Source organism: Leptinotarsa decemlineata, unplaced genomic scaffold (genome assembly GCF_025532065.1).
Source record: "Leptinotarsa decemlineata unplaced genomic scaffold, Ldec_3_MD MMD2_tig00026347_RagTag_RagTag, whole genome shotgun sequence".
NCBI lineage: Eukaryota > Metazoa > Arthropoda > Insecta > Coleoptera > Chrysomelidae > Leptinotarsa > Leptinotarsa decemlineata.
This window is the reverse complement of record NW_027412698.1, coordinates 2,019,604-2,044,928: the sequence shown is the minus strand read 5'-3', so window position 1 is coordinate 2,044,928 and position 25,325 is coordinate 2,019,604. Positions and strand designations below refer to the sequence as shown.

At 34.3% G+C, this 25,325-nt stretch overlaps 1 protein-coding gene and 1 long non-coding RNA gene across 4 annotated transcripts; both read left to right on the top strand.

Annotated features, from left to right (window-relative positions):
* The first annotated feature begins 3,381 nt into the window (after window positions 1-3,381).
* Window positions 3,382-10,904, top strand: LOC141486194 (uncharacterized). 3 transcript variants are annotated; one of them, XM_074183913.1, is made up of 7 exons: window positions 3,382-3,613; window positions 8,573-8,781; window positions 8,897-9,208; window positions 9,490-9,591; window positions 9,744-9,973; window positions 10,487-10,646; window positions 10,750-10,904. In XM_074183913.1, the coding sequence occupies exons 2-7, from the start codon at window positions 8,586-8,588 to the stop codon at window positions 10,863-10,865; spliced, it is 1,116 nt and encodes a 371-aa protein (XP_074040014.1). In that variant the 5' UTR covers window positions 3,382-3,613; window positions 8,573-8,585; the 3' UTR covers window positions 10,866-10,904. The 3 variants fall into 3 exon arrangements, with proteins under 3 accessions (XP_074040014.1, XP_074040013.1, XP_074040016.1); XM_074183912.1 differs by lacking the exon at window positions 3,382-3,613 and having other exon boundaries at window positions 7,951-8,781; XM_074183915.1 differs by lacking the exons at window positions 3,382-3,613; window positions 10,487-10,646 and having other exon boundaries at window positions 7,951-8,781.
* A 1,899-nt stretch (window positions 10,905-12,803) lies between these two features.
* Window positions 12,804-13,906, top strand: LOC141486203 (uncharacterized). Its single transcript, XR_012467699.1, has 2 exons — window positions 12,804-13,683; window positions 13,743-13,906. It is a non-coding gene; the product is annotated as an uncharacterized lncRNA (long non-coding RNA).
* The last annotated feature ends 11,419 nt before the right edge of the window (window positions 13,907-25,325 follow it).

The following is a 25,325-nucleotide window of genomic DNA, read 5'->3' as shown; positions in this document are numbered from 1 at the left end:
AATTATATCGCCATATTCCCTCAACAAGAAAAAGTCCAAACCCGATGTGACGAAACCGACTTCGTGATGCTGAAAGGATCCTTCCTCATCGGAATCCCATACCAATGCAGCATCGAAACCTCCGGACATGGATACACCAACGAGAAGGGAGAAACCAAGGGAAAACCATTATTTCTTCCCGAAATTACAATACACGAACAGAAAATCGGAAAAACCAAACTCCAAGTCGACGATATCTCACTTGACGAACTACGTGAAGTGCAACTCCAAGGAAATAGACTTCAACCCCTAGACTTAACAGGTTCAACTTCTTCCAGCCACCACCCCTGGACGATTCCCTTATATATATTCGCCATTATAGGGATCATTTATATTTGTCTGAACAAGTTCAGAAGATGCAAGAAAAATACCAAAGATGCCGCACAACCCCAACAGTCTCCAGAAGTTTTGTTTGTCCCATCCAAAACTTCATCTTAGGAGGGAGGAGTTACGTACCGAATAAGTACGTTCAACCAGCCGACTAGGTCTACGACCCGGCCAAGGAGCGCCGACGCTGCAGTATCAAATAGCCGGCATTCCAGGAAAAGCCAACATTATAATTTCTCACCATTTATATTACATTATTAAAAATTCAGTCTTGATGTAACTTTTGTACGAACAACTTGTCCAAATAAAAATATTTCGTCTTTTTAAAAACGGTCTTCGTTCTTTAAAGTACGTAATTCATGTCAATTTACTACTGATTCAAAATGAGTATCATGTGAAACCAAAAAAATATGGGTCTTTGGAAACTGATGAGGATGAAACTGAAATTACATATCATTACTGTTGGATAAAGAATCTGTCTAGATTATTGTCATCTCAAGTATCAAAAAATGATCACAAGCTTTTTTTTTGCGATCGTTGTTTGAATCATTTCACTAGCCAAGAAAAAGTGAATGCACACCGTGTTGAATGTGTTGAAATGAAGAATGAATGTAAAATTTCTTTTTCGAAACAAAAATTTATACAATTCAAAGATTATGTTTTTAAGGAAAAAATTCCATTTATTATATACGCTGATTTTGAATCATTACTTTTGCCATTCCAAGAGAAAAAAGACTTGAATTCATCTCGTTATCAAAAACATGTTGCTTATAGCGCAGGTTATTATGTAAAATGTTCCCATGATGACTCTCTATCTCATTTCAAAGGTTATCGAGGACCTGATTGTATGGAGTGGTTCTCAAAACAAATGGAGGATGAAGCTTCACTCATCCTATCAAAAATCAAAAATATTATACCCATGAATGAAAACATTAATTTGAATGATGCCACCGAAAATTGTCATATTTGTGAAAAACCTTTTAGAGACAATGATAATATCACAAGAGATCATAATCATTTCAATGGGGATTTTCGGGGTTTTGCGCATGCGCAGTGCAACTTACTGTACAAAAAACTTTTGTGGTTCCGGTGGTGTTTCACAATTTTTCTGGGTATGATTGTCACTTAATAATCAGGGCTTTAGCAAAGAATGGACGACTGAGTCTATTGCCAATGAATAAAGAAAAATATATTTCAGTCACCAAGTATGATGAAAATACAAACATCAAATTCAGATTCATTGATTCATTCCGTTTCCTAGGAGCCTCTTTGGATGCGCTCCTTTCCACTCTAGCTGAAGACGAGTTCCATATTTTGGAAAACGAATTACATCTCTTACACCCTGAAGTAGTCAAATTACTGACTCGAAAAGGAGTATTTCCCTATGATTACATCACCAACGTAGAAAAGTTGGATGAGAAGCAGCTACCAAGTATCGAGCAGTTTTACAGTAAATTAAATGATGTACATATAAGTGAGGAAGACTACAAACATGCACAACACGTTTGGAGTTCATTCAAAATAAAAAATTTGGGGGAGTACAGCTATCTTTACATGAAAACTGACATAATGTTATTGAGTGTGGTTTTCGAAAATTTTCGTGATAAATGTCACATGACTTATAAATTGGATCCTGCTCATTTTTATACATTACCTGGCTATACTTGGAGTTGTATGATGAAATACACAAAATGTAAATTGGAAACCATACAAGATGTTGACATTTTATTATTTTTGGAAAAGGGTATTCGCGGGGGTGTTTCTCAGACATCTAATCGTTATTCTGAAGCTAATAATATATATATGCTTGACTATGATTCTTCACAACAGTCCAAATATATCATGTACTATGATGTGAATAATCTCTATGGTCATGCAATGTGTCAGTATCTTCCTTATAAAGGATTTCAATGGATGGAAAATTTTGAAAATTTTGATGTAACCAAAATATCAGATGAATCATCTGAGGGTTATATTTTAGAAGTAAACTTGTCATATCCCGAACATTTACATGATTTACACAAAGATTTACCGTTAGCTCCGGAACATCGCAAACCTCCGAATTCAAAAATACCTAAATTGATGACAACTCTTTTTGCAAAAACAAAGTATGTTTTACATTATAGAAATTTGAAACAATATCTAGCAAATGGAATGATTCTCAATAGAATACATCGTGTTCTGAAATTCAAACAAGCTGCTTGGTTGAAGTCATACATTGACTTCCAAACTAAGAGCTACCCAGATAGCACAAAACATCCATGGGATGTCCGTTAAAGGTCCGTTTTATATACCAACGTCCCGGGACCTTTAATGGACGTCCTAAGGATATCCTAACTTGGATATCCCGCGTATATCCAATACTGAACGTCCGTCGGACGTCCAGTTTAGGTCCTGTATCTTTTGTTTCGTTTTCTATTAAACAGCTCAGAGGCATATATATTCAATAAATATATTGAAATAAAAACCTCGCCTCTAAATAAAAAATTTGTCAGTGTTTTGCCAGAGTGAGAGGTTGCAGGAGTGCGGCTGATTTTCTGCAGTAAACTCTCATTGGAATTTAGCTGCCTCATAAACTTTCTATACGGAAGATTTTTTTTCGATGATGGCGCTAGTGTTTTCAACAAATGGTAATTTATGAGTATAATGCTTTTTTTGTGAAACTGATACCGGCGTAAGTGAAACATAATTTTTAAATATTGTTAATAACAAGAAACTCCAACCTGTGTCACAACAATTTGACAGGACTATTGTTTTACTATCTGAAATTAATTCCAATATTCCCGATAGACGTCGCACGTCGTACATGCATGATGAACAAACTGTATATATTTCAGACCAATTACGATTTTTTATGCAGCAGAAGAACTGCCCAGCCGATGTTGCCAAAAGAGCGAAAAAGACGCCAAACATTGAGAGTTTTAATCTTTTGAGTAGTATTTTTGATTTTTAATTAATTTTTCAATACGACTCAGCTCTATTTAAGAAAATATCTTGAAACCTTTATTAGTATTGCTATTACTTGAAAGCGGTAAAACGAACATGCATGCTTCAAACATTTTTATGTTGTTTAAGTGTCAAACAGTATTGAGGAATTGACAACGCTGAAGACGACAAGTTGAGGTTAAAGTAGTTAGCAAATAGTTTTAAGCTTCCTGAATTTATTTATAATTTTTTATTACTCTTCTATCTATTTTTAGAAGTTTATTGTCATTCGTTTTTATTGGCTGTTCTTTTTAAGATCAAGGTAAGTTAAATACCTATAATTGATATATGTGTTTTTCTATGAGTTGATCTACTTAAAATTAAGCATACATCACTTCTGGTTAGAAGCATCGTCCACAGGCAATACTTAATTGCAGTTGAATTTCTTCATTTCTATATAGTAGACATTTATAGTGTTAACATTACACCATGAGTAATTTACAGAAATATTATATGAGGGCGAAAAGATCAAAAATAGACAATAACTTGTATAATCAACCAGGACCAAGCAATATTGTATTTACTTCTTCCAGTTCTGCATCAGATAGTGATGATACAGCCGTATTTCACTCTATTTCATTCGAATCTGAAACAAGTGGTTTATCAGATGAAGTACAAGATAATGCACCACAATCAGAAAATAATTTAGATAATGTAATTGGGAACAATGAACAACGTGTCACATTTTTGGCTTGTTGGGCAGTAAAACATAATATTTCACATATTGCTATAAACGATTTATTAAAACATTTTAATAAAGTTCATCCAGAACTACCACTTGATGCGAGAACATTACTCAGTACTTGCAGACTAGTTAATACAAAAATTGTAGATCCTAGTGAATATTATCATTTTGGTGTAGAAGCCTGTATTAAACATTTAGTTGCTTGTTTTCCTTCCTATTTTCAGAAAACGACTATTATTGAATTAAATGTAAATGATGATGGGTTGCCTCTTTCAAAAAGTTCCACTAGTCAGGTATATCCTATATTGTGTAGACTTAGTGGAACTTCTGCTGTTGATATGATTGGTATTTACCATGGTTATGAAAAACCGAAGGAGGCAAATATTTTTTTTAGAAGATTTTGTTAAAGAAGTTACTGATTTAATAAACAATAAAATCATAATAGATGAAAAACAATTTTCTGTTGAAATCAAGGCTTTTATTTGTGATGTTCCTGCAAAAGCCTATATTACTTACAGTAAAGGTCATGCTGGTTATGAATCATGCAGTAAATGTTCAATAAAAGGAGAATATAGAGATAAAAGAGTGTGTTTCTCAGATATAAATGACTTTTCTTTAAAAACTAGTTATAATGGTTTTTCAATATTAAAATTTATACCTAATGTAAATTTAGTAGATAATTTTCCTCTTGATTATATGCATTTGTTGTGTTTGGGGGTAATGAAAAAATTACTTTTATTATGGTGTTGTGGTAAAAAATCTACTCGGTTTACAAAACAACAAATTGCAAATATTTCTATGTCACTGCTTAGTATGCAGAAATCTGTTCCACAAGAATTTAATAGAAAGCCTCGAAGTTTAAATGAATTGAAACGATGGAAAGCAACAGAGTTCCGTCAATTTTTATTTTATATTGGTCCAATAGTTTTAAGAGGAAAAATAAATGAAAATTTCTATATAAATTTTTTAGTTTTACACATAGCCTCAACTATACCGGGTGTCAACGAATCTATTAGACAAGTCATAACTTCTAGACTATTAGGTGTATCAAAACGAGATTTGGTACAGATAAATGGTATGTGGAGAGGAGAGTTTTCACATATTTTTCACTTTCCGGTCACTTCCGGTTTTAGCGGAAATGGCTCCGGTTCTGAATTTTTAAATGGAACACCCTGTATATTGTAACATTTTTGGATTTCTGAGACAATTCTGGATCAGAAACTGACATTTCCGGAAGTTTTTCAGCCTACTTGATTTTTTCAGAGTCACTTTTAAAATTGCATCTAGGTGGCCATGATCGGACGTAAACTAATCTATGGACCTCAGGTGATATCAGAAAATTGCAATAGCGGAGTTTTAGTGACTAGTGTGTTGAATATGAATGAGACAAGTTTACAAAATAACATTTTCGTGTCTAACTATTATTTTTCAAATGGCGACCATTTTTTGACAAGCACTTTCCGAAAAAAGGATTTTTTGACAAATCTAACGATACTAATTTATTTGCGATTGGATTACAAATAAGAACATAAATTAAATATTACTGAGGAAAATACTCGATACAAATTCATTTACTTTTGTCAAGGGTGCCATGGATAGGAATGATGCATAATATTTTGCGGTTATTTCCATCAAGTCCACTTTGGAGAACAAAACGCTCACCTAGGTTATGACAGTGACATAAGCTTTATGAGCAGAAAGTAGAAGTTTCTCTTGATTTTCGTTAATTTTAGTTTAATTTTTCGTCGAAATAATGTATACTCAAAGTGAAAAAGTGGATATGTTGTTATTGTTTGGAGAATGCCACAGAAATTCAAGGAAAGCTGCTGAGTTGTATGCTCAGAGATATCCCAATCGGCAACACCCATCTCATCAGTATTTTCCCTATGTTGAGAGTCGTTTTAGGCAAGAGGGAAATCGAGACGCAGAACAGAGGTTTGTCATAAATGAGGAGACTGAGATTAACGTTCTTGCTATGGTAGAAGTTGACAAAACGGTTTCTTTAAGAGAAATTAGTAGAGAAATGCAGATAAGTCACGAATCAGCAAGAAAAATACTGAAAAAGCACGGATATCGAGCATTTAAATATCAGTTACATTAACATTTGTATGCTGACGACGGCAATAGAAGAGTAGTATTTTGTGATTGGTTGCTTCAAAATCATAGAGTTAACCCAAATTTTATCAACTTCATTCTATTTTCCGACGAATCACGGTTTACAAATAATGGCATGTTTAATAAGCAGAATTGTCGGTACTGGGCCCAACAAAATCAACATGCAATGAGAGAGGGCAATTTTCAAGAAAGGTTTGGCGTCGATGTCTGGGCTGGTATCGTTGGAAACAGAATAATTGGTCCAATATTGTTTCAAGGTCAGTTAACAGGGGTTAGATACTTGGGTTTTCTTCAAAATGAAATCGAGGATCATCTTAATGATATGCCTTTAGAAGTTTTACGGCAAATGTACTTCCAGCAAGATGGAGCACCACCCCATAATAGCAGAGACGTACTTGATTTTTTAATAGAGCATTTTAATAATAGAGTTATTGCAACCAACGGTCCAGTACGGTGGCCTGCCCGCTCACCGGATCTGACTGTGTTAGATTTCTTCATTTGGGGATATGTAAAAGAAAGGGTCTACTATGCAACAGCCCCAGCCACTCTCGAAATCTTAGAAGAAAGGATTCAACAGGCATTTAGAAGTATATCGCCTCAAATGTTACAAAACGTGTTGAGAGAAACAATTGAACGAGCTGAAATGTGTCTTGAACAAGGAGGGATGCACTTTGAAAATTTACTATAGTGGAATTTTCAAGAACTTAGGATATTGCAAAAAATCTAAGTGCATCGCTGAGATTATTAGTTAAATTTGTTAAATTTGTTGATCCAATCGCAAATAAATTAGTAACGTTAGATTCGTCAAAAAATCCTTTTTTCGGAAATTGCTTGTCAAAAAATGGTCGCCATTTGAAAAATAATAGTTAGACACGAAAATGTTATTTTGTAAACTTGTCTCATTCATATTCAACACACTAGTCACTAAAACTCCGCTATTGCAATTTTCTGATATCACCTGAGGTCCATAGATTAGTTTACGTCCGATCATGGCCACCTAGATGCAATTTTAAAAGTGACTCTGAAAAAATCAAGTAGGCTGAAAAACTTCCGGAAATGTCAGTTTCTGATCCAGAATTGTCTCAGAAATCCAAAAATGTTACAATATACAGGGTGTTCCATTTAAAAATTCAGAACCGGAGCCATTTCCGCTGAAACCGGAAGTGACCGGAAAGTGAAAAATATGTGAAAACATTCCTCTCCACATACCATTCAACTATACCAAATCTCATTTCAATTCTCCTAATAGTCTAGAAATTATGACTTGTCTAATAGATTCGTTGACACCCGGTATTGTCACACACCAAATATTTTGAGTACCTTGATTATGCATATAATTTGCTAACATACTTTATCAAAAGTTTCAAACAGATATATGGACCACAACATGTTTCACATAATATACACAATTTACTCCATCTTCCAACTGATGTCAAAAATCATGGACCTCTTGACACATTTTCTGCATTTCCGTTTGAAAATTACTTACAGTCAATTTTAAGGTCACTAAGAAAAAACGATAAGCCATTGTCGCAAATAGTTAAAAGACATAGTGAAAAAAGACTGGTATTGAAACAAAATATTAAAACAAATTACCCTTCCTTGGAAAATAGTCATGAAGATGGAACTACATTGAATCTGAAGTATCAAAAGCAATTTAAAAAAATTTTATTTGAAAACTTTTCTTTACAAATTTCTGCACCAAATAATTGTTGTCAACTGACAAATGGAACTATAATAATTATCCAAAATATATTATTAACTGAAAGTGGCACTGTAATTATTGGTAATGAATTTCTTAATGTAACAAATTTTTATGAAGAGCCATTTCCTTCTTCTAATATAAGTATTTATTCTGTGAGTAAAGAGTTTGGTACTCTCGATTCATACAGCATTAATGATGTTACCTGCAAATGTTTGAAATTGAAATTTGAAGATATATTCATTATCTTTCCTTTATTACATTCTAAAAATTAATACAGCATCAGAAGCCCTTATATATTTTTTCAATGTTTTTTCAAAAATAAACATGTAAAACTTAGTTTTTAACTCATTAAACATTAAACTTGCTTGTTGTTTTGTGTATCGGTGTAAATCAAATAATTTAATAGATGGACAATAAGCAAGAAATATTTATTTTGCTAATGTTATAATCAATAGTTCTTTGTGGTTATAAGACATATTTTTCGACTAAACAAAACTCAAGTGTCTTAAATTCTGCTATAAGTATAATTTTATTTAACATATTTTTGCATTGTTCTACTGGCTAATTATACAGTTAATTTTGTAACAGCACACTATATATAATTTACAGAAAGTTTGATACTTACTTGTTTTTTGAAAATTGGAAGGTATCTTGTTCAAATAATAGCATATCTGTATAATCAAAAAATATTTCTAATGTTTTGTCTTTCTTTTGAGTGCATATATAGTTATGGAAAAAACGTGGACAGTAGTGGGTTTTGAAGATGAGTCGGTGGAAGCCGTACCCACTTCCTGGATTATTGGTGACCAGTGCTACTGGCCAACACAAAAATATTCTTCAGTGAAGAATATGATTATTAATAACGAAAATGTTAACACATGTTGGCCACTACACAAAATAAAAGTATTTCGAAATGCAACATGTGGTGGGTATAGATTTTTAATATAGATTGTATGTGATGATGTAGATTGTATAGATTGAGTCATATTGAAAACAAAAATATAAATTTATATAAGTGTACATTTTTTGGTTTTTTGCAGACAACTACTTAAGTGCACGGGCCAAAACCAAATTAGCCGAAGAAACTAGTGACCTTCAGTCAGAAAAAGAAAACAAGAGAAAGCGTATCAATAAAATATGTTCATCTTCAGATGATGACGAAACCCCCCAGTTATCAGAAACTAGAATAAATCTGAGTCCACCACCACGCTATAAAAAGAAAAAGATGTCGAAGACACCTCTTTATCAGCAAAAGTCTTCGGATGATGAACCACAACATTCGCAAACTCTATTCAATGTAAGCCCTGCTCCATCCTACAAAAAGATCTTGAAGACACCTAAGAAAAGAGCAGGTATATGTACTAACTTTTAATCATAATCTCATTCATAAATATTTTTAAAAATTGCTATAATATCACATCGACAAAATTTTATAATACAAGTAAGCTACTATGTAGTAGAACTTGTTGCAAATTTAAATTGCCCTTAAAATATTATTATGTCACTTAAAATATATTTTTAATTTTTTTTTTTTTAGGTATCTGTTTTTATTTTATAAATTTTTTTATAGAACTATTTTAAACTAATATAAAGAGATATATATCACTTAAAGTACATTATATTCTTTTTTTAGAAACAGTGGTATTCACAACACCAATTTCAAGTGTTGGTGGAAGCCAAAGCAGAGCTGAAGCAGTGTGTAACCAAACCTGCAATAAATGTTGTACGAGGAAAGGTAATGCATATGTATTATATCATTATGAAGATTAGTGGGCTAAATAAAGACCAGTATAATCAAATGTTTTGGTGTGGTATTCAAAATTCAAGTTATAATATAAAATTCATTGGGTAATCAGTATCTTAAATAAAATTTAAAAACCCTTTCAGATGACAGGCTTATACTACAAACAATATTAACACAAACAAATGTTATTAAACACATGACCAGTGATGTGCTGTTGGAGATGCAACAATTAAAAAGAAACGTTCGTGCTGTTCCAGAGCAATCTGAATCTTTGTATGACAAACTGGTAGATGTTAAATTTCCTATTAATGATCAAGAAACCTTGGACAGGTTTAATAACCACTTAAATTCATCATCAGTGTACACACTTGCTGTAAGTATTTCTACTGTGACCAATATTTGAAATTTTACAGTTACTCAAATGTAGATAATCTTATAAGTATTCAGTTAAGTTAGTATTTCGTAAGTACTTTTTCATTTCGAAATAGACTTCGTTCACATTTAGGTCAAAGTTTTTCTGAAGCAGTGGTGTCATGCTGTTTGTCCTAGCTTCCTTTCTGTTTTCATTAGAATCTTTTATCTTATAATAAGGAGTAAACTAGTACTTCATAACTAAATTTTTATTTCATTTATTATTTATTTACTTATTTTGAAATAAGGGTTCCTTTCCAAATTTAAAGTTATTGAAGAATTATTTGTGGACTAAAACATTGCCTTTGATTAATTCTAAACTACTAAAACTGAAATTTCAAATTTTTATAAATAATAAGGTTTTTTCAAAAATGTAGAATTGAAAAAGGATAAAAAAATAAATATCAAAATTACTGACATACTATGCATTCCACTAGTTGTCCCATTTTAATTTTTGACAAATAATGAATTTTAGGTGAATGAACTGTCCAAACTGGGAGGAAAAGACACTTCTCATTTCATAAGAAGGGTTTGCTCAACTCTTTTGACAGTTGAATTTGCGCAAGGGTTCAGTTTTTATGGAAGAAAAAGGAAAAAGCCATTTCATACTTTAAAGATTACAAAAGTATTAATCGGTAAGTTATTAATCTTGTTACTTTTTGTTTGAATTTACAATGTTAATATGAACATATATATGATGTTACGTACAAGTAAATATACATTATAAATTTTTTGTAGATGCCGCAGAACAAGCAGCCTTAGGTGGTTCATCATGTGAAACAGAAAAATGTATCCAAAGTTGGTTACGACGTTGTCCAGAAAAATGTGCAAAAAGCCTCAACAATACAATATAATGTAGTGTTTTTTTCCAATTAAAATGTGTTTTTGATTTACACTTGTTAATTTTATATAGGCTAATTTGTTATAGAGTTTCAATTTAATTGACAGCTATCAAAAGCGCTATATATATATATATATATATATATATATATGCGAGCGAAAGCGCTCGCATATAAATAAATAGAAGTTGTAAAACTTCAAATCCTTTTTGTAACCTTTATTCATATTAAATTACTGAAAAGAAAGGAAAATCAGTTGCATCATTCAAAATATATATATATATATATATATATATATTCAATTTAAGAGCCACCGGTATACAGCTGTTTCAGCCTATTGGGCATCGTCAGTACCGGGCAGGCGGTCCTCGATTGAAGACAAAATGAGAAAAAACTAAGAATGTACTTGATAAAAATAGCTGCGTAAACGCAAGCGAAACATAAGTGGAACCACCTATTGGTGTGACACCCAAGTCAACTTGCCAAGTTTTTATGTCAGTGTTGGTGGTTTGACCAATCAACCGACAACTGCGGTAGCAGAAATTTGGGAAGCTAACCTGAAATGCCATCGGAAAACGAATCCACATGTTTCTAGAAATGATATGAAATCTAGAAAGGTTAATGCATTGACTGCATTAACCTTTCTAGATTTTATATATATATATATATATATATATATATATATATATATATATATATATATATATATAATATATATATATATAATATATATACATACCTATTTTTATATATATTTGTATATATATATATATTATATATATATATAATATATATACATACCTAGTTTTATATATATATATATATATATTTATATTAACTTTTTTGAAAATATACCATATGCCTTGACTAATAGTTGGAACAGTTGAAATTCGTATTTTCAAAACTTTGGAGGGTTATTGCTGTTAAGATGGTTGATGATAGAACAACATAATTTGCATCTTCTTAATTTAATATAGCATTATAGCTCAAAAAACTGCATTTTGATAAAGCAAAAATAAAGTTTGCTTATATTGAGAAATATAAGTTTGAAAGTACAACATATATACTCTTTTATTAAAACCATAGCCGTTTCCAAAGTATTCTTACTTTGATTTATCAATACAAGTAATCTTTATTTTTGCTTTACCAAAAAGCAGTTTTTTGACGCTATTGTCGCCGAGGTGTGACATGTCCTTTTCAAGTCCTATAAATATCCTATTCAAATCCTATATATATGTCCATTTTAAGTACAATATATGTTCTTTTTTACGTCCTGAGGATGTCCCTTGCATATATAATTGGGACGTCTTGGGGATGCAGTTTTTTGTAACACATGGGCGTCCCACGGACGTCCTGTGGATGTCGACGGATTTAAAATGAACGTCCTGCGAACGACTAAATATCAAGTGACGGCCGTCCTGTTAACGTCCACGGGACATCCATGTGCTATCTGGGTACCTCAAAAAATAATTTTGAGAAAAACCTTTATAAACTAATGAATAATGCCTGTTTTGGCAAAACAATGGAAAACAAAAGGAACCACAGAATTATAAAACTGGTTAGAAAATGTAAGGGGAGGTATGGGGCAGAAAATTTGATTGCAAGTCCAAAATTCGTTGATAGAACTATTATAGAGAAGGACTTGATGGCAATTGAAATGAGAAAAACTGAGATAATTTTTGATAAACCATTATATATTGGAATGGCTATTTTGGACCTATCAAAAACTGTGGTGTATGATTTCCATTATCAATATATCTTACCTAAATTTGGTATTGACAATTGTAAATTGCTTTATACTGATACAGATAGTCTAATTTATGAGCTCGTTTGTGATGATGTATATGCCACTATCAAAGAAGATTGGCATAAATTTGATACGAGTGATTATCCAACAGATAATATATATATATATATATATATATATATATATATATATATATATATATATATATAATATTCCTCAAAGAAACAAAAAGGTGGTGAGGTTAATGAAAGATGAAAATAATGGGCATATAATGACCGAATTTATTGGTCTTAGATCGAAAATGTATTCTTTTTTGGTTGAAGGGGGAAAATGTACTAAAAAGGCAAAGGGTATCAAATATAATGTAGTGAAACAAAAAATAACTTTCCAGGACTATTTCAATTGTTTATTCGAACGAATTCAAAAGACATCAACTCAGAGGATTATTCAGTCAAAGTCTCATAATTTATATTCAATTGAACGAAACAAAATTGCTTTGAGTCCATTCGATGACAAACGGTTTCTGTTGAGACTCAAATGACACATTACCTTGGGGGCACTATGGTATCCTAGAAGACTCAAATATCACTTGAGAAAGCAATTACAATTACTTGATGTATACTAATGTAATAAAAGAAATAAAAAAAGTGATTTTTTTGTTGTATTTTTGAAATGAGGATTTTGAATAAAGGAAAAAACAATTATATTTTGTATGTGTTTTATTTATGAAGTATGCGATTGTATGCTTACAATTGAGGATGGCAGCGAACCACCAGGTTTGTTAACCCTCTATGCATTCGGTTCCCATTTGGGAACCAAGTGCATCAAATCATCTCAATTCCTTCAAATTGCATTTTTAAAGCGTGGTGTGACCGTAGTTCCCTCTCGGGAACGTTGTTTAATAAGTTCATCTACTAATTCGTAGATGGCAGGGCACTACATAGTTGGTAACTATTAAAATAGGAGAACGTGTCATGGACGTTTGACGTTATCCATTATCACGTTTTTGATGGGGTTGTTATTGTCATTTGGAAACCAATTTTTGCGTTGAAAAAATAGTTTTGGGTGAATTATAACCTGCTTATGGTAATTACTTACTGTTTTTTATTACTTTATGAGTACTGATCCGCTAAATTTGATTTTAGATAATCGTACCCATTTGGGAACACTGTGTAGAGGCGGTTGAAAACACAAAATGGATGAAACTTGGCAATCCATCACCACGAAATCCTTCTATGGGAAGAGTGACCATTCTCATCAAATTAGGAGTATACCGAGTGATAGTGAGGATTCAATCCTTGCAGATGAAGACGATCACATTCCAGAATACCAGAATTTGGATGAAACATTGACAAATTTTGAATCTGAAGATGAACTACCTCTAAGTAACTTCATAAACGCTACATCTTCTGCAAATTCTAAAGTGCGCAAGCTAGAGTGGACAGAAAATCAAACTTTCACAGACAACGACAAGGTGAAATTTTGTGGTTCTACTGATTTACTAGAGGAAATTTTAGAACTTTGCACTCCTTATGCAATTTTCAATTTATTTTTCACGGATGAATTCATGAAGTTGATGGTAGATATGACAGTGCTTTATTCGGTTCAATTCGTACTAGATCTAAAAAATGGTATCATAGGCTGTTTTTCCATATGATAGATGTGGTCATATGTAATGCTTGGTTGTTGTACAGATGCATTTCAGAACACCACAATCAGGACCAGCCAGATGGGCATGGAAAAATGCCTCTCTTACAGTTCAGGATTGAGTTAGCAAAAGTGCTGACTACAATAGGATCTAGTAATGTAGTGAGCAATAAGAGAGGTAGACCAAGCAATACATCTCTCGAGTCAAAATATAAAAAAAGGAAGCATAAAGAGTCTTCTTCTCCATTTGAAACCAGAACTGATGGAATTGGTCACTGGCCCCAACATTCTCAACAACGCAATCGTTGCCGATTGGACGGATGCAATGGAAAAAGTAGAATGTTTTGTTCTAAATGTAAAGTATACCTATGTTTATACGATGAAAAAAGATGTTTTGTAGAGTATCATTGTTGATATTCACTGCAGTGAGAATAAATATTTCAAATTATAACTGTTCTTTCTTTGTACAATGTTCCCAATTGGGAACCAAGTTTAAAAATGTAAAGTTTTTGAAAATAATGGTTCAATAATTTTTCCACTATTTTTCATGTATTTTACAGGCCGAAATACACAGTTGAAATTTTTTTGAAGAAAAATTCGATCTTGTGCAATAGAGGGTTGAGCTATAAAAAAGGTAAACATTGAATTTTCTCATCTGTTACATAAATCATACAGTAGCTTTTGTTTATAATAAAATGAATATTCACGTAAAGCATTAGCATACAGACTATCTATAGATGAGGCCTGACAAAAACCTTCTATAATTTCTTCCAAAGTCAAATTAGTTTTATTTTCACGTAACCATGATTGAATAATATGGAAAACACCTCGATAATAATCACAAAAGTTCAAAGCATCTAGCATAGCGATACGATCTGACAGCACCCCCATATGATTGTTCAGGATATCATTTACATCTTGTTGAAACAGCTCCATGTTTGTTGTATCCTTGGAAATGGAAATTTGTTTGGTATCACTTTCGATGTACTGTGTGACGTATATGTAGTCCCCGCAACGTGTTGTGATCGGATCATATTCATCTACATACCCATCGATTTGTGAATCAAAGAAATTTTCCCTTACTTGTTGCAGAATGTCAATGAGGGTCGCCCATTCATAAGTTGTTAAATTGATGGAACGAATGGAGAATTGTTGCTTCAATATGATGCATGGGCTAAAGTCTCTGGATGGACTTAGACCACATTGAATCTCATAAGATGACATGGGTGATGTCATTAATAGCAATTGACGTTCGTTTCTAGCAGCCATCTCGTACTGCCCCAATGCTCTGTCTATTGCACTTAGAGTTTCGTTGTAATCTTCATCACCACTATCACACATTACTTCGACTTCACCACTACCATAACCACTACCGAGAGACATTTTTCAAACTGAATATCCTTTTGTATTTGCATGTGCTCTTATACCTTCAGATCACGTGGTCGAATTCAGATATTGTGTTTGTTGAACATCATTTTTACACAAAAGGCCCCTCCAATACTATGTCAGCGTGCTTGTTTTTCATAAGATTCTATACAAAATTTGGGTTTGTTATCCAAACCCAACCATTTAACATACATTCTTTTGCCTTTTTTTCTCAACACTTTTTCCACAAGATATATATCGGGATTTGCAGTTTTTTGCAATTCTTCCCCATAGAAAGCACCCTTGATAGGTGCACCCTGCATATCTTCTAGCATAAAGGTGGCGGGGTTGGTAATGTTGACTTTGATAATTTTGAATAATTCCGTAGTCCAATTGGGTGTGTAACCTTTTTCGAAAACATGTTTTGCCTTACTGATTCGCACAACATCGCCGACCTTGAATTTTCTCGATCCAGCTATTTTCAGGTGGGCGTATATTGATTTGAGAATTTGTTTTTCGTTGGCTTTGTTGATTTTCGATGGTTCTATGCCCGTCTTCGAGTGTCGTGTATCATTGTAGGATTTCGTTATTTCAGGCAAGACATTCAACCATTTGTAGGTGCCATTAAAGTTTGAAACTTATTGTTGTAAAACTCGGTCCCTTGATCGGTTTGTAAATTTTTTGGGCATCGCTTCGTATGTTCCAAAATATCCGAAAATGTTTTTGTGATTTCTCCCGTTTTCGATTTCAACGGTCGTGTCCACACGAATTTCGAAAAACAATCGATGACGACGAGAATGAGTTTGAAATTTCGATTTTGATGAGCGTAGGATCTCATCTCAGCCAAGTCCATCTGCCACAGATCATCCAGGCCTTTGATAATGGTACGACGTCGAGGAAATTTTCTTCTAATTGGTTTATGCAGTTCACGGACAAGTTGAATCTTGTCTTTGGAAGCCATGTGACGCGACTGATAGTCGAGATTATCAAACTTGTTATTTTATTATGTTGATGCAAAAACTACATTTTTTATCGTGTTGATTTCCTTGATATCAGAGTGTACTTTCGCTATATCCGAATTTATTTTGGAAATTTGTTTGGAAATATCACCTTAAAAGTGCTCCATCATGTCGTTTTGTTGTGCGAATGAACCAAATCGGTGATTTCTGTTATTTTCTTCAGCAAATCTGCTCGACTACTTTCAATATCACTAACATATTGTTGATTGAATTTTTGGTAACGCACCACCGCCTCGTTATTGCGTACCATATTTGTTTGTACCATTTGAACAAAATTGGTATTAAGTGATTGAAATTTACTATCGAATCGTTTGTTCACATTCTCCTGTTTTTTAATGTCATTACTCATGTTTGCTACTTTATCATTAACTCGCGTTATTTGTAGTTGGCATTGATCGACTTGCTCTCGCAGTTTTGTCAGATTTTCATTCACTTGAACCATTTGTTTTTGATATCGACCACTTTGATTCCGTATAGTCACATCAATTTTTTTCTCAACTTCATCCATGTACTCTTTGTTGACTGCATCAGATGCGTTCGTAGGTCTCTTCACATTACACAATTTCAAATTATCAAAATCGATGTTGCCATCGGGCGTATGTAGCAAACCTACACTACTGCCTACAGCTGATGTTGTAGAATGCTTTCGCTTCCTATTGGAGCTACGCCCGAACTTGTCGATAGTCATGATGGAAATGTGACCCACATCGATATGATTCTAGTAATATGTGTTTTTCAACGTGATCAAAGTGTTCAAAAAAATGCTTGTTTCCACGCATTGAATTTTTGTCATTTTTTCGATACGATAAAGGTGACAAAATGAATGCTTTTTTCGAATAAAATTTTTGACATTTTTTTGGTACGATTTCCATGTTGTTTTTGCATTCTCTTTCATAGCGTGTTACAATGCAAATCATATGAGTTTTTGCGAAAAATGTGTGATCAAAAATGTGTTTTTTTCGATACGATAAAGTTGATAAAATGAACCTTTTTTTGGTATAGAATTTTTGACATTTTTTTGGTGCGATTTTCATGTCGTTTTTGCATTATTCATCACATTATATTTTTGGAATAAAATACATGTCATTTTCAGATGATTTATTATTGAATAATGTTGGCTTCTCTGAGTTCATTGAATATAGCTGTAATTTCATTGTCATGTGACGTATTTCCAGCATCTTTCGAAGCTATAAGCAGCTTTAATCTATCGCATAACTCGTTCGGATCATCCCAATACACATACTCGAAGGGCTTGTCATTATATATCCAACGATGAGTATCGATGGCCTTCGTTTGTAGAGTGCTGGAACCAACAACATCATTGCTATCGTAACATTTACCAAGTGTTTGAGTTCGAAACATAGGTCTTATTATGCCGGACCATTTCCATTTCTGAGTTTCCTTCATGAATCCTCTGGCATTCAGGTGGCATTTGTGTTAAGTCCAACAAACGTTTATAAGAGGCTTGATCCTTCTTATTGAAGTCTTCAGGTTCATCGAGAAAGATCAAATTATATAGCCCTGGAGTTCCTTTGAATGTGAATCCTTCAGTTGTAATATTACCACGTTTATCAAAGTCAATGTAGTATCTACCGAGAATCTATTTCGAAGAGGACTCGTCATAAACTGGTCCATATATTTTATCGATTGAGTCGTCTTTAGCCCAGTGTTTCATGACATATTTGTGTGATATAGGTGGATATTGCTCCAGATATTCCATCTTACTCTCCTCTGAAATATTTTCTATTGATGGTGGTGGTGGTGGCGGTGATGGCGACTCGTGGAATACCTCATCATCCTTTCCCGACGTCTCTGCAACATCTTCAAGTGGTAAAAATTGTGTTTCTTCAAATGCTCGAGATTGATCGAATGATGGTTCCGTCTTTATTTCCTCTTTCTCCTCCTTTTTGACATGTCTCAAATGGCCCACCGATTTTTTGGAGATTTCAGCAATATCCTTCAGCGGCTTCGATATAGGTTGAAAAAACTTTTGTAAAGATTCATCCTCTTCAGACTTTCCCAATTTCAGAGCTAGATACTTTTTTCTTATACTTTTTGAAATTCCATTGATTTTGTTCTTGCGCACAACATCGACTTCTTTACTGAGTGGTTTCATATTGACGAATAACGTTTTCATCTCTATTCACACACACTTATGTACTTGTCGAAACCTTTTCGATATGGCCCCTTATTTAAATCACATTCCTTGACAATGATAAAAGTTCCATACTTGTCACGCCAACATTCGGCACACATTTTCTTGAATCCATCGAAAGACATGTCGGGAGAGACGTATTCATCGAATACATGTTTCAAATTCATTTCGTCTTGCTTCAACAATACAATCATATTGCAATTGTCACGTATAAGTTGTTTGGGTACCTTGGAATACGTCTGACACAAATAGATGGCGTCAATGTCCTTATGCCGACCCATGGAATAATATTCACGAATTTTCTGCTGACCATCGCAGGCTACATCATCGAATATGAATATGAAATTTCGTTTGGCCGCCTCTGGACTCTGAATTTCTTCGTTGTCTTGAAATGGGAAATAACCGACTCCCTTAGTTTTTTCCAATATCTGCAGCTGATACTTGGGTTGATAAAGCGACTTTGAGTACACGTAGACATTTTCGAATTTGGCTCCATTCGGATGAAATAATATGGATAATGCTGTGTTGGTTTTTCCACACCCTGATGGACCACATATGATGGCGCGAAACGAATTGGGCAACAACTTGCCATGTTTATTTCGATACTTGACACCATCATTCAAATAGTCCAAGTTGTCTATGGGTAACGTATTGTCTTGTGGAACGACTTCCATGTTCTGATTGCTGTTTGGGAGTTTCACTTCAATAAGTAGCGTGCACATTGATGTCATCCATCATTCCTAATGTTGATTCATCGCGGAGAAGGTGTCGTCAATACGCTAATCAATAAGCTGCCATTCGAATTACACTTACCTGGTTATCAGTATTGCGGTCCTGGTACGAAACTACAAGAACGTCTTGCACGAGGTGATCCTGGTATTAATCCATTAGACTCGGCTTGTAAACAGCACGACTTGGTATATTCGCAAGATAAGTCTCTTGAAGCTCGACATCGAGCCGATAAAGATCTGGAAAAAAAAGGCGTGGCAACGAGTGGAATCTAAGGACGCATCACTTGGTGAGAAAGCGAGCGCTCTCTTCGTCACCGGAGTCATGAAGTCCAAACGCAAATTAGGAATAGGAAGTATGAAATCATTTCAACGCAGCATTTTGCAAAATATAATAAAAAATTGGAAGCCCACAACGAATGTTGTAAAGAAATCCGCGGCATCCGCTCTCAAGGCGGCAAAAATGGCTGTTCAGAAAGCTGGAGGACGTAAGAAGATACGTATACCAAGGATAATTTCATTCGAAGCAAAATCTGGAGGAATTCTTCCACTAATACCCATATTTGCAGGCCTTTCAGCTTTGGGTTCATTGGCAGGGGGAGCGAGCGCAATCGCAAAAACCGTGATAGATGCAAAAAATGCCAAAAAGAAACTTGAAGAAGATCAACGTCACAATAAAGCTATGGAACATTTGGGTTCCGGTTTGTACCTGCGCAAAACACCTCGAGGATATGGTTTGTTTCTAAAAAAACAACATCATCGCAAAGGACGAGGTCTTTATTTGAAAAAGCAATAAAACTCCTGTTGAAGCTACCCCATAGAGCATTATATGATTCAGAAATTGAAAAATGTACCCATCAATTGAAAATACCACATTTTCGTGGAGTCTTTATGCGTGATACGTTGCCAACTTGTGGTCCACGGTTGCGAGAATGTGCTGTTTTGAACTTGGATTCTCAATTGAATGCAGGCACTCATTGGGTAGCTTACATTAAAAACGGCAATGCCGTACAATATTTTGATAATCTCAAACCTCCAATGGAATTGGTTCGATATTTGGGAAGGGGTACAACGATTACATATAACAATGATCGACATCAAAACTTTGATCAGAGTAATTGTGGACATTTGTGCCTACAATTTCTACTTCACAATGCCTGCAAAAATGTCTAGAGATAAATCTTTGCGGGATCTAACCGATTCTGAATTGAAAACTCTATCGATTGGCTATTTGATTGAGAATGCTGAACCTTGGGAATTATTGGATGTATGGCATAAATTACCAAAGGACTACCAACATCGATTCGCTTTGCAGATTCGTTTACCATGTTTCATCCATTATCGACATGAAGCTGCGTCATCATCGTTACAAAATGCAATGTATTATGGTCCTGTTAGCTCACAAAGAGAATGCTATTATTGTAGAAATAAATGATTTGGAATATTGTTGTTGTTGTTGTTTATTTAAGGTGTGTACATGTGAAAAATGTATCAGTCATGTCTATGATATTAACTCTAACGAGTCGTTCTTCGACACTTTCCATCGATTTCAATCCACCCATTCGATTGGATTTCGATTCAGAATACCGTTTAGCTTTGCTCAGTTTCCATTCGTACAACAGTATACCGAACATTGAAGAAGACACGAAATTCTATTATTACGAAAATGGTGACAAAACTAAACAAAAAACTATCGATATCCCCTCTGGATCTTATGAAATTGGTGATATTGAAGCTTTAGTCAGCAAATAGAAAGAAAGAAAGAAAGAAAGAAAGAAATGCTTTATTGACTACGATATGCACAATATACATGAGTAGTACGTCAATTTACAAAGAGTGTTGAAACATCCCGTGATTTATATAAACACATACTTATTCGCAGTAGACAAAGACAAAAAATATACAATTATGTAAAGAAATAAAATATATATATAAAAAAAATATATGCGATGGGGGCATCAGCATTGATTGGATTGAATTGATATTGCCTCCAGATATTCACTAACGGAATAAAAACAGTTATCAATGAGTGCTTTTTTAATAACTGTCTTGAACGCATGCAAACCAAGACATCTTGCATTCATATCAATTTTATTGTAGAGGCTGAGATTCAATGTATTAGAATGTGATGATTTCAATCTCAACTTTAGTGGTCGCAGCTGGCAGCCACTGCGTGTTGGATAGCTGTGAAAATCAGAGTTCAGCTTGAACATTTCTTTATTTTTATGAATTTCAATGAGAGTTTGATATATGTAAATACAAGGTAGTGCCATTATCTTATGTTTGATGAAAATTTGCTTGCATGATTCATCAAAACGTGCTCCATCGATGATTCTCAGTGCTCTCTTCTGCAGTCGAAATGCTCGTATAGCCTGAGTGGAGTTACCCCACAGCAGGGTTCCATAGGATATGTGAGAGTGAAAAAGGGAGTGGTATGAGATAAGCAGTACATCAGTACTGACAATTTTTTTAAGTTTGCGTAACACAAATAGCTGACTGGACAGTTTATTGCACAAACTATCAATGTGGCTATTCCACTTAAGACCGTCATCAAGTATTATTCCCAACAGTTTGGCAGTTGACCCATTGGTAAGATTTTTGTTAGAGGAGAATGTGATGGTTTGGGTTTTATCTTTGTTCATTTTCAGTTGATTTGTGTTAAACCAGAGTTCTGCTCTAGATTTCGTGGCTGTCATGTGTGTTTTGAGTGTAGTAAAACTCTGATGTGAATTGAGCAGAGAAGTGTCGTCCGCAAAAGCAATACACATATCTGGCAAGAGGAAGTTAAATATGTCATTGATATATATGGTGAACAATAGTGGCCCTAAGACGGAGCCCTGTGGTACTCCGTATTGGACACTTGCTTGTTCAGAGTTACCCCCATTGACAGAAACACATTGCAGTCTATTGGATAGGTAAGATTTGAAAATGTTAAGTGGGCTTCCTCTCACGCCATAGTGTTCTAGCTTTGTTAACAGTAGCTGATGGGAAACACAGTCAAAGGCCTTGTAGAGGTCGCACAGCGTGACACCTGTTAGTTCACAGGACTCAAAACCCTCAATTATCTTTTCAACCACCCTGCTTACTGCTTGGACTGTGGAACGATTAGTACGGAAGCCAAATTGACAATCATGGATTGTGTTATGTTTGTCAAAAAATGAATTTAAACGAGTTTTTAAAATCATTTCAATAATTTTTTCTAGAATTGGAATGATTGAAATAGGCCTATAATTGTCGGGTAGGTCTTTATCGCCTTTTTTAAATATCGGTATTACCTTAGATATTTTGAAGATATCAGGGAAGACTCCCTCCACGAAGCTCAAATTAATGAGTGCTGTCAATGGATCCACAATACTTTCCCCCACTTCTTTTATGATTTTGCTATTTAGGCAAAATATATCAAAGCTGGGAGAATTTTTTAATCTTTTAATTGCTGACCACACTTCATGTTCAGTGACAGGTTCTAGAAAAAAAGAATCTTTCGGTTTCGAGGTGCGATCTAAAAAATCGATAACACAATGATTGTTCTGTGGTAACTGTTTAATTATAAAGTCAGCCACTGAAGAGAAAAAATTATTGTACTCATCTGCTGATAGATTACTACTATGTTCAGTGTTGCCTGTTTTTGCTTTGTTTCTTTCGAAATTTATTAGCTTCCAACAGTCTCTACTTTTATTTGCTGAATTTGATATGAGGTTGCTGCAAGATTCTTTTTTTGCTAAGGTAATTTCCGATAGATAGTGATTTTTGAGCTTTTTATAAGCAACTTTATCTTCTGTGGTACCTGTGCAATCAGACACAACTTTAACTGCATGCACTTGTCTCCTCAGTTCTCTCAGGTGATCATTATAAAATTTTACAGGAGTTTTATTGTTGTTTTTCACTCTCTTCGTCGGTAGAAACTTGCATACTAGATTATGTAAGCTGTTTGTAAGAAATTCAGCTAAGTCATTTACGGGTGCGTCTGTAGTGTAAAAAAATTGAAAATCTATTTCTGCAAGACTGTTTTTTATTCTATTCAGCCCTTTTTTGGTTACAGGTCTAGAGATTCGAGAACATTCAGCATCGTGCTTGCATTGAATATCAATATATTGTCCTAGATGATCAGAGATACAAATGTCAATGACACCAGAATCCGTGATATTATACACGAGATTTGTGAGTATGTTGTCTATACGGCTTGCCGATTTTGGGGTTGCCCTTCGAGTAACATCTAGTATGTTAATTGAGAGATCATAAGATTTTAATATGTCTTTCCATGATTGAGAAGTTATATTCTCCTTGTTTAGGTCTATATTAAAGTCTCCCGCGACAATAATATTTTTGAATTTATCTGATAAATGTTCCATCATCTCACAAAACAGTTTGGTAAAAACTTCATAATTACCTTTACAACTCGATCTATACACAGATATTACAGCTATGTTAGATGAGCTCAAAAGAATTCCGCAGAACTCAGCATGCAATTCGCTAGAGAATGAGCTAAGGTCAAGGACTTTGTATTTTAGATTATTTTTTAAAAAGATACACACTCCCCCATGCAAAGTGTTTGCCCTACAGTACCAGGATGAAAGGGTATATTTACATAAATTTACAGTTTTTAAGTTTGTTTCAGTAAGCCAATGTTCGCTCAAGCAGATAACACTATATTCATTTTGTTCTAGAAAGAGTTCTAGAGCTCCTATTTTATTTGAGAGGCATTGTATATTCAAATGTAATAATCTGATAGAAGGTTCGATGCCCCCATCACTTAGAGAATTAACATTGTTTAAAATATTTAAGTTAGTGGTCATACTGTCGGGGATTTCGTTCCTCTCCGGTATAAAAAACGTTGGACAACAGCATCCTCCGGCCAAATTGCTGGGTTCATCGCGGTTTTGAAGTGTTTGTCATACATAGTTACCTTAAATGATGAGTATTCCTGTGGTTGCAAGGATTGTAGTTTCTCACAGATAGCCTCTGGAAAATTGGGTGTTAAATATTCTTTGAGATTTTCCGTCGTTGTGTCTGGGTTTATTCTTGATACATGGAGTGCAGCAAGCTTGGGAACTCCTTTCAGGGACGTACCAGAATCACTTACCTTGGTTCCTACTACCAATTGTTTTCTTTTATTTTTGTGGGTGACATTTGTCCACTGTGGGCTTGCCTTGTCTTTTGGGGTTGGAGTAGATAATGTCGTGATTGTTGCTTGACCCTGTGCTTCTTTGATTGCGGAGCTCAGATGCTCCTTAGTTATTTCGGTCTGTTTGGTCGGCTTCTTCACGACCTCTGTATAGCTCACTTTATCCTTTGAACCACTTGGTTGATGTACGTTGTCATTCGTTTGGCTAATCTTGGAATTTTCTGTGTTTTGTATTCGGGGGTTTCCGGAAGGTAAGATCACAGTGGCAACATTGTGAATCGCAGAGCTGGAGTTATTAACATTCAACAATTTTATTATCAAATCTTTGTCCACAACTGCTTTCTCTAACTCGAGAATAATACGTCTCAAATATGTTAATTCCATTTTGGCACACTTTAGTTCGCAATTCAGGGATTCTATCGAGTCTAACCCTACTTCTGCATTGTTCGGAGAAGATTCGAATTCACTCTTGGTGTCGAGAATTTCACCTACTTCCAGGCCTATAGCTTTTTTGGTGTCTTCACTCAACTTGAGGTCACTTGTCACTTTTCGTTTTGTTAGTATTTCGATTAATTCGCTTTTTTTCAATTTATCTAATTCTTTACTGATCATTTCATTTCTAGCCATGTTGCCAGAAATACATTGTACCTAAAACATACAAGGAAAATCCTCAGGAATTTTTCTATCTCAAG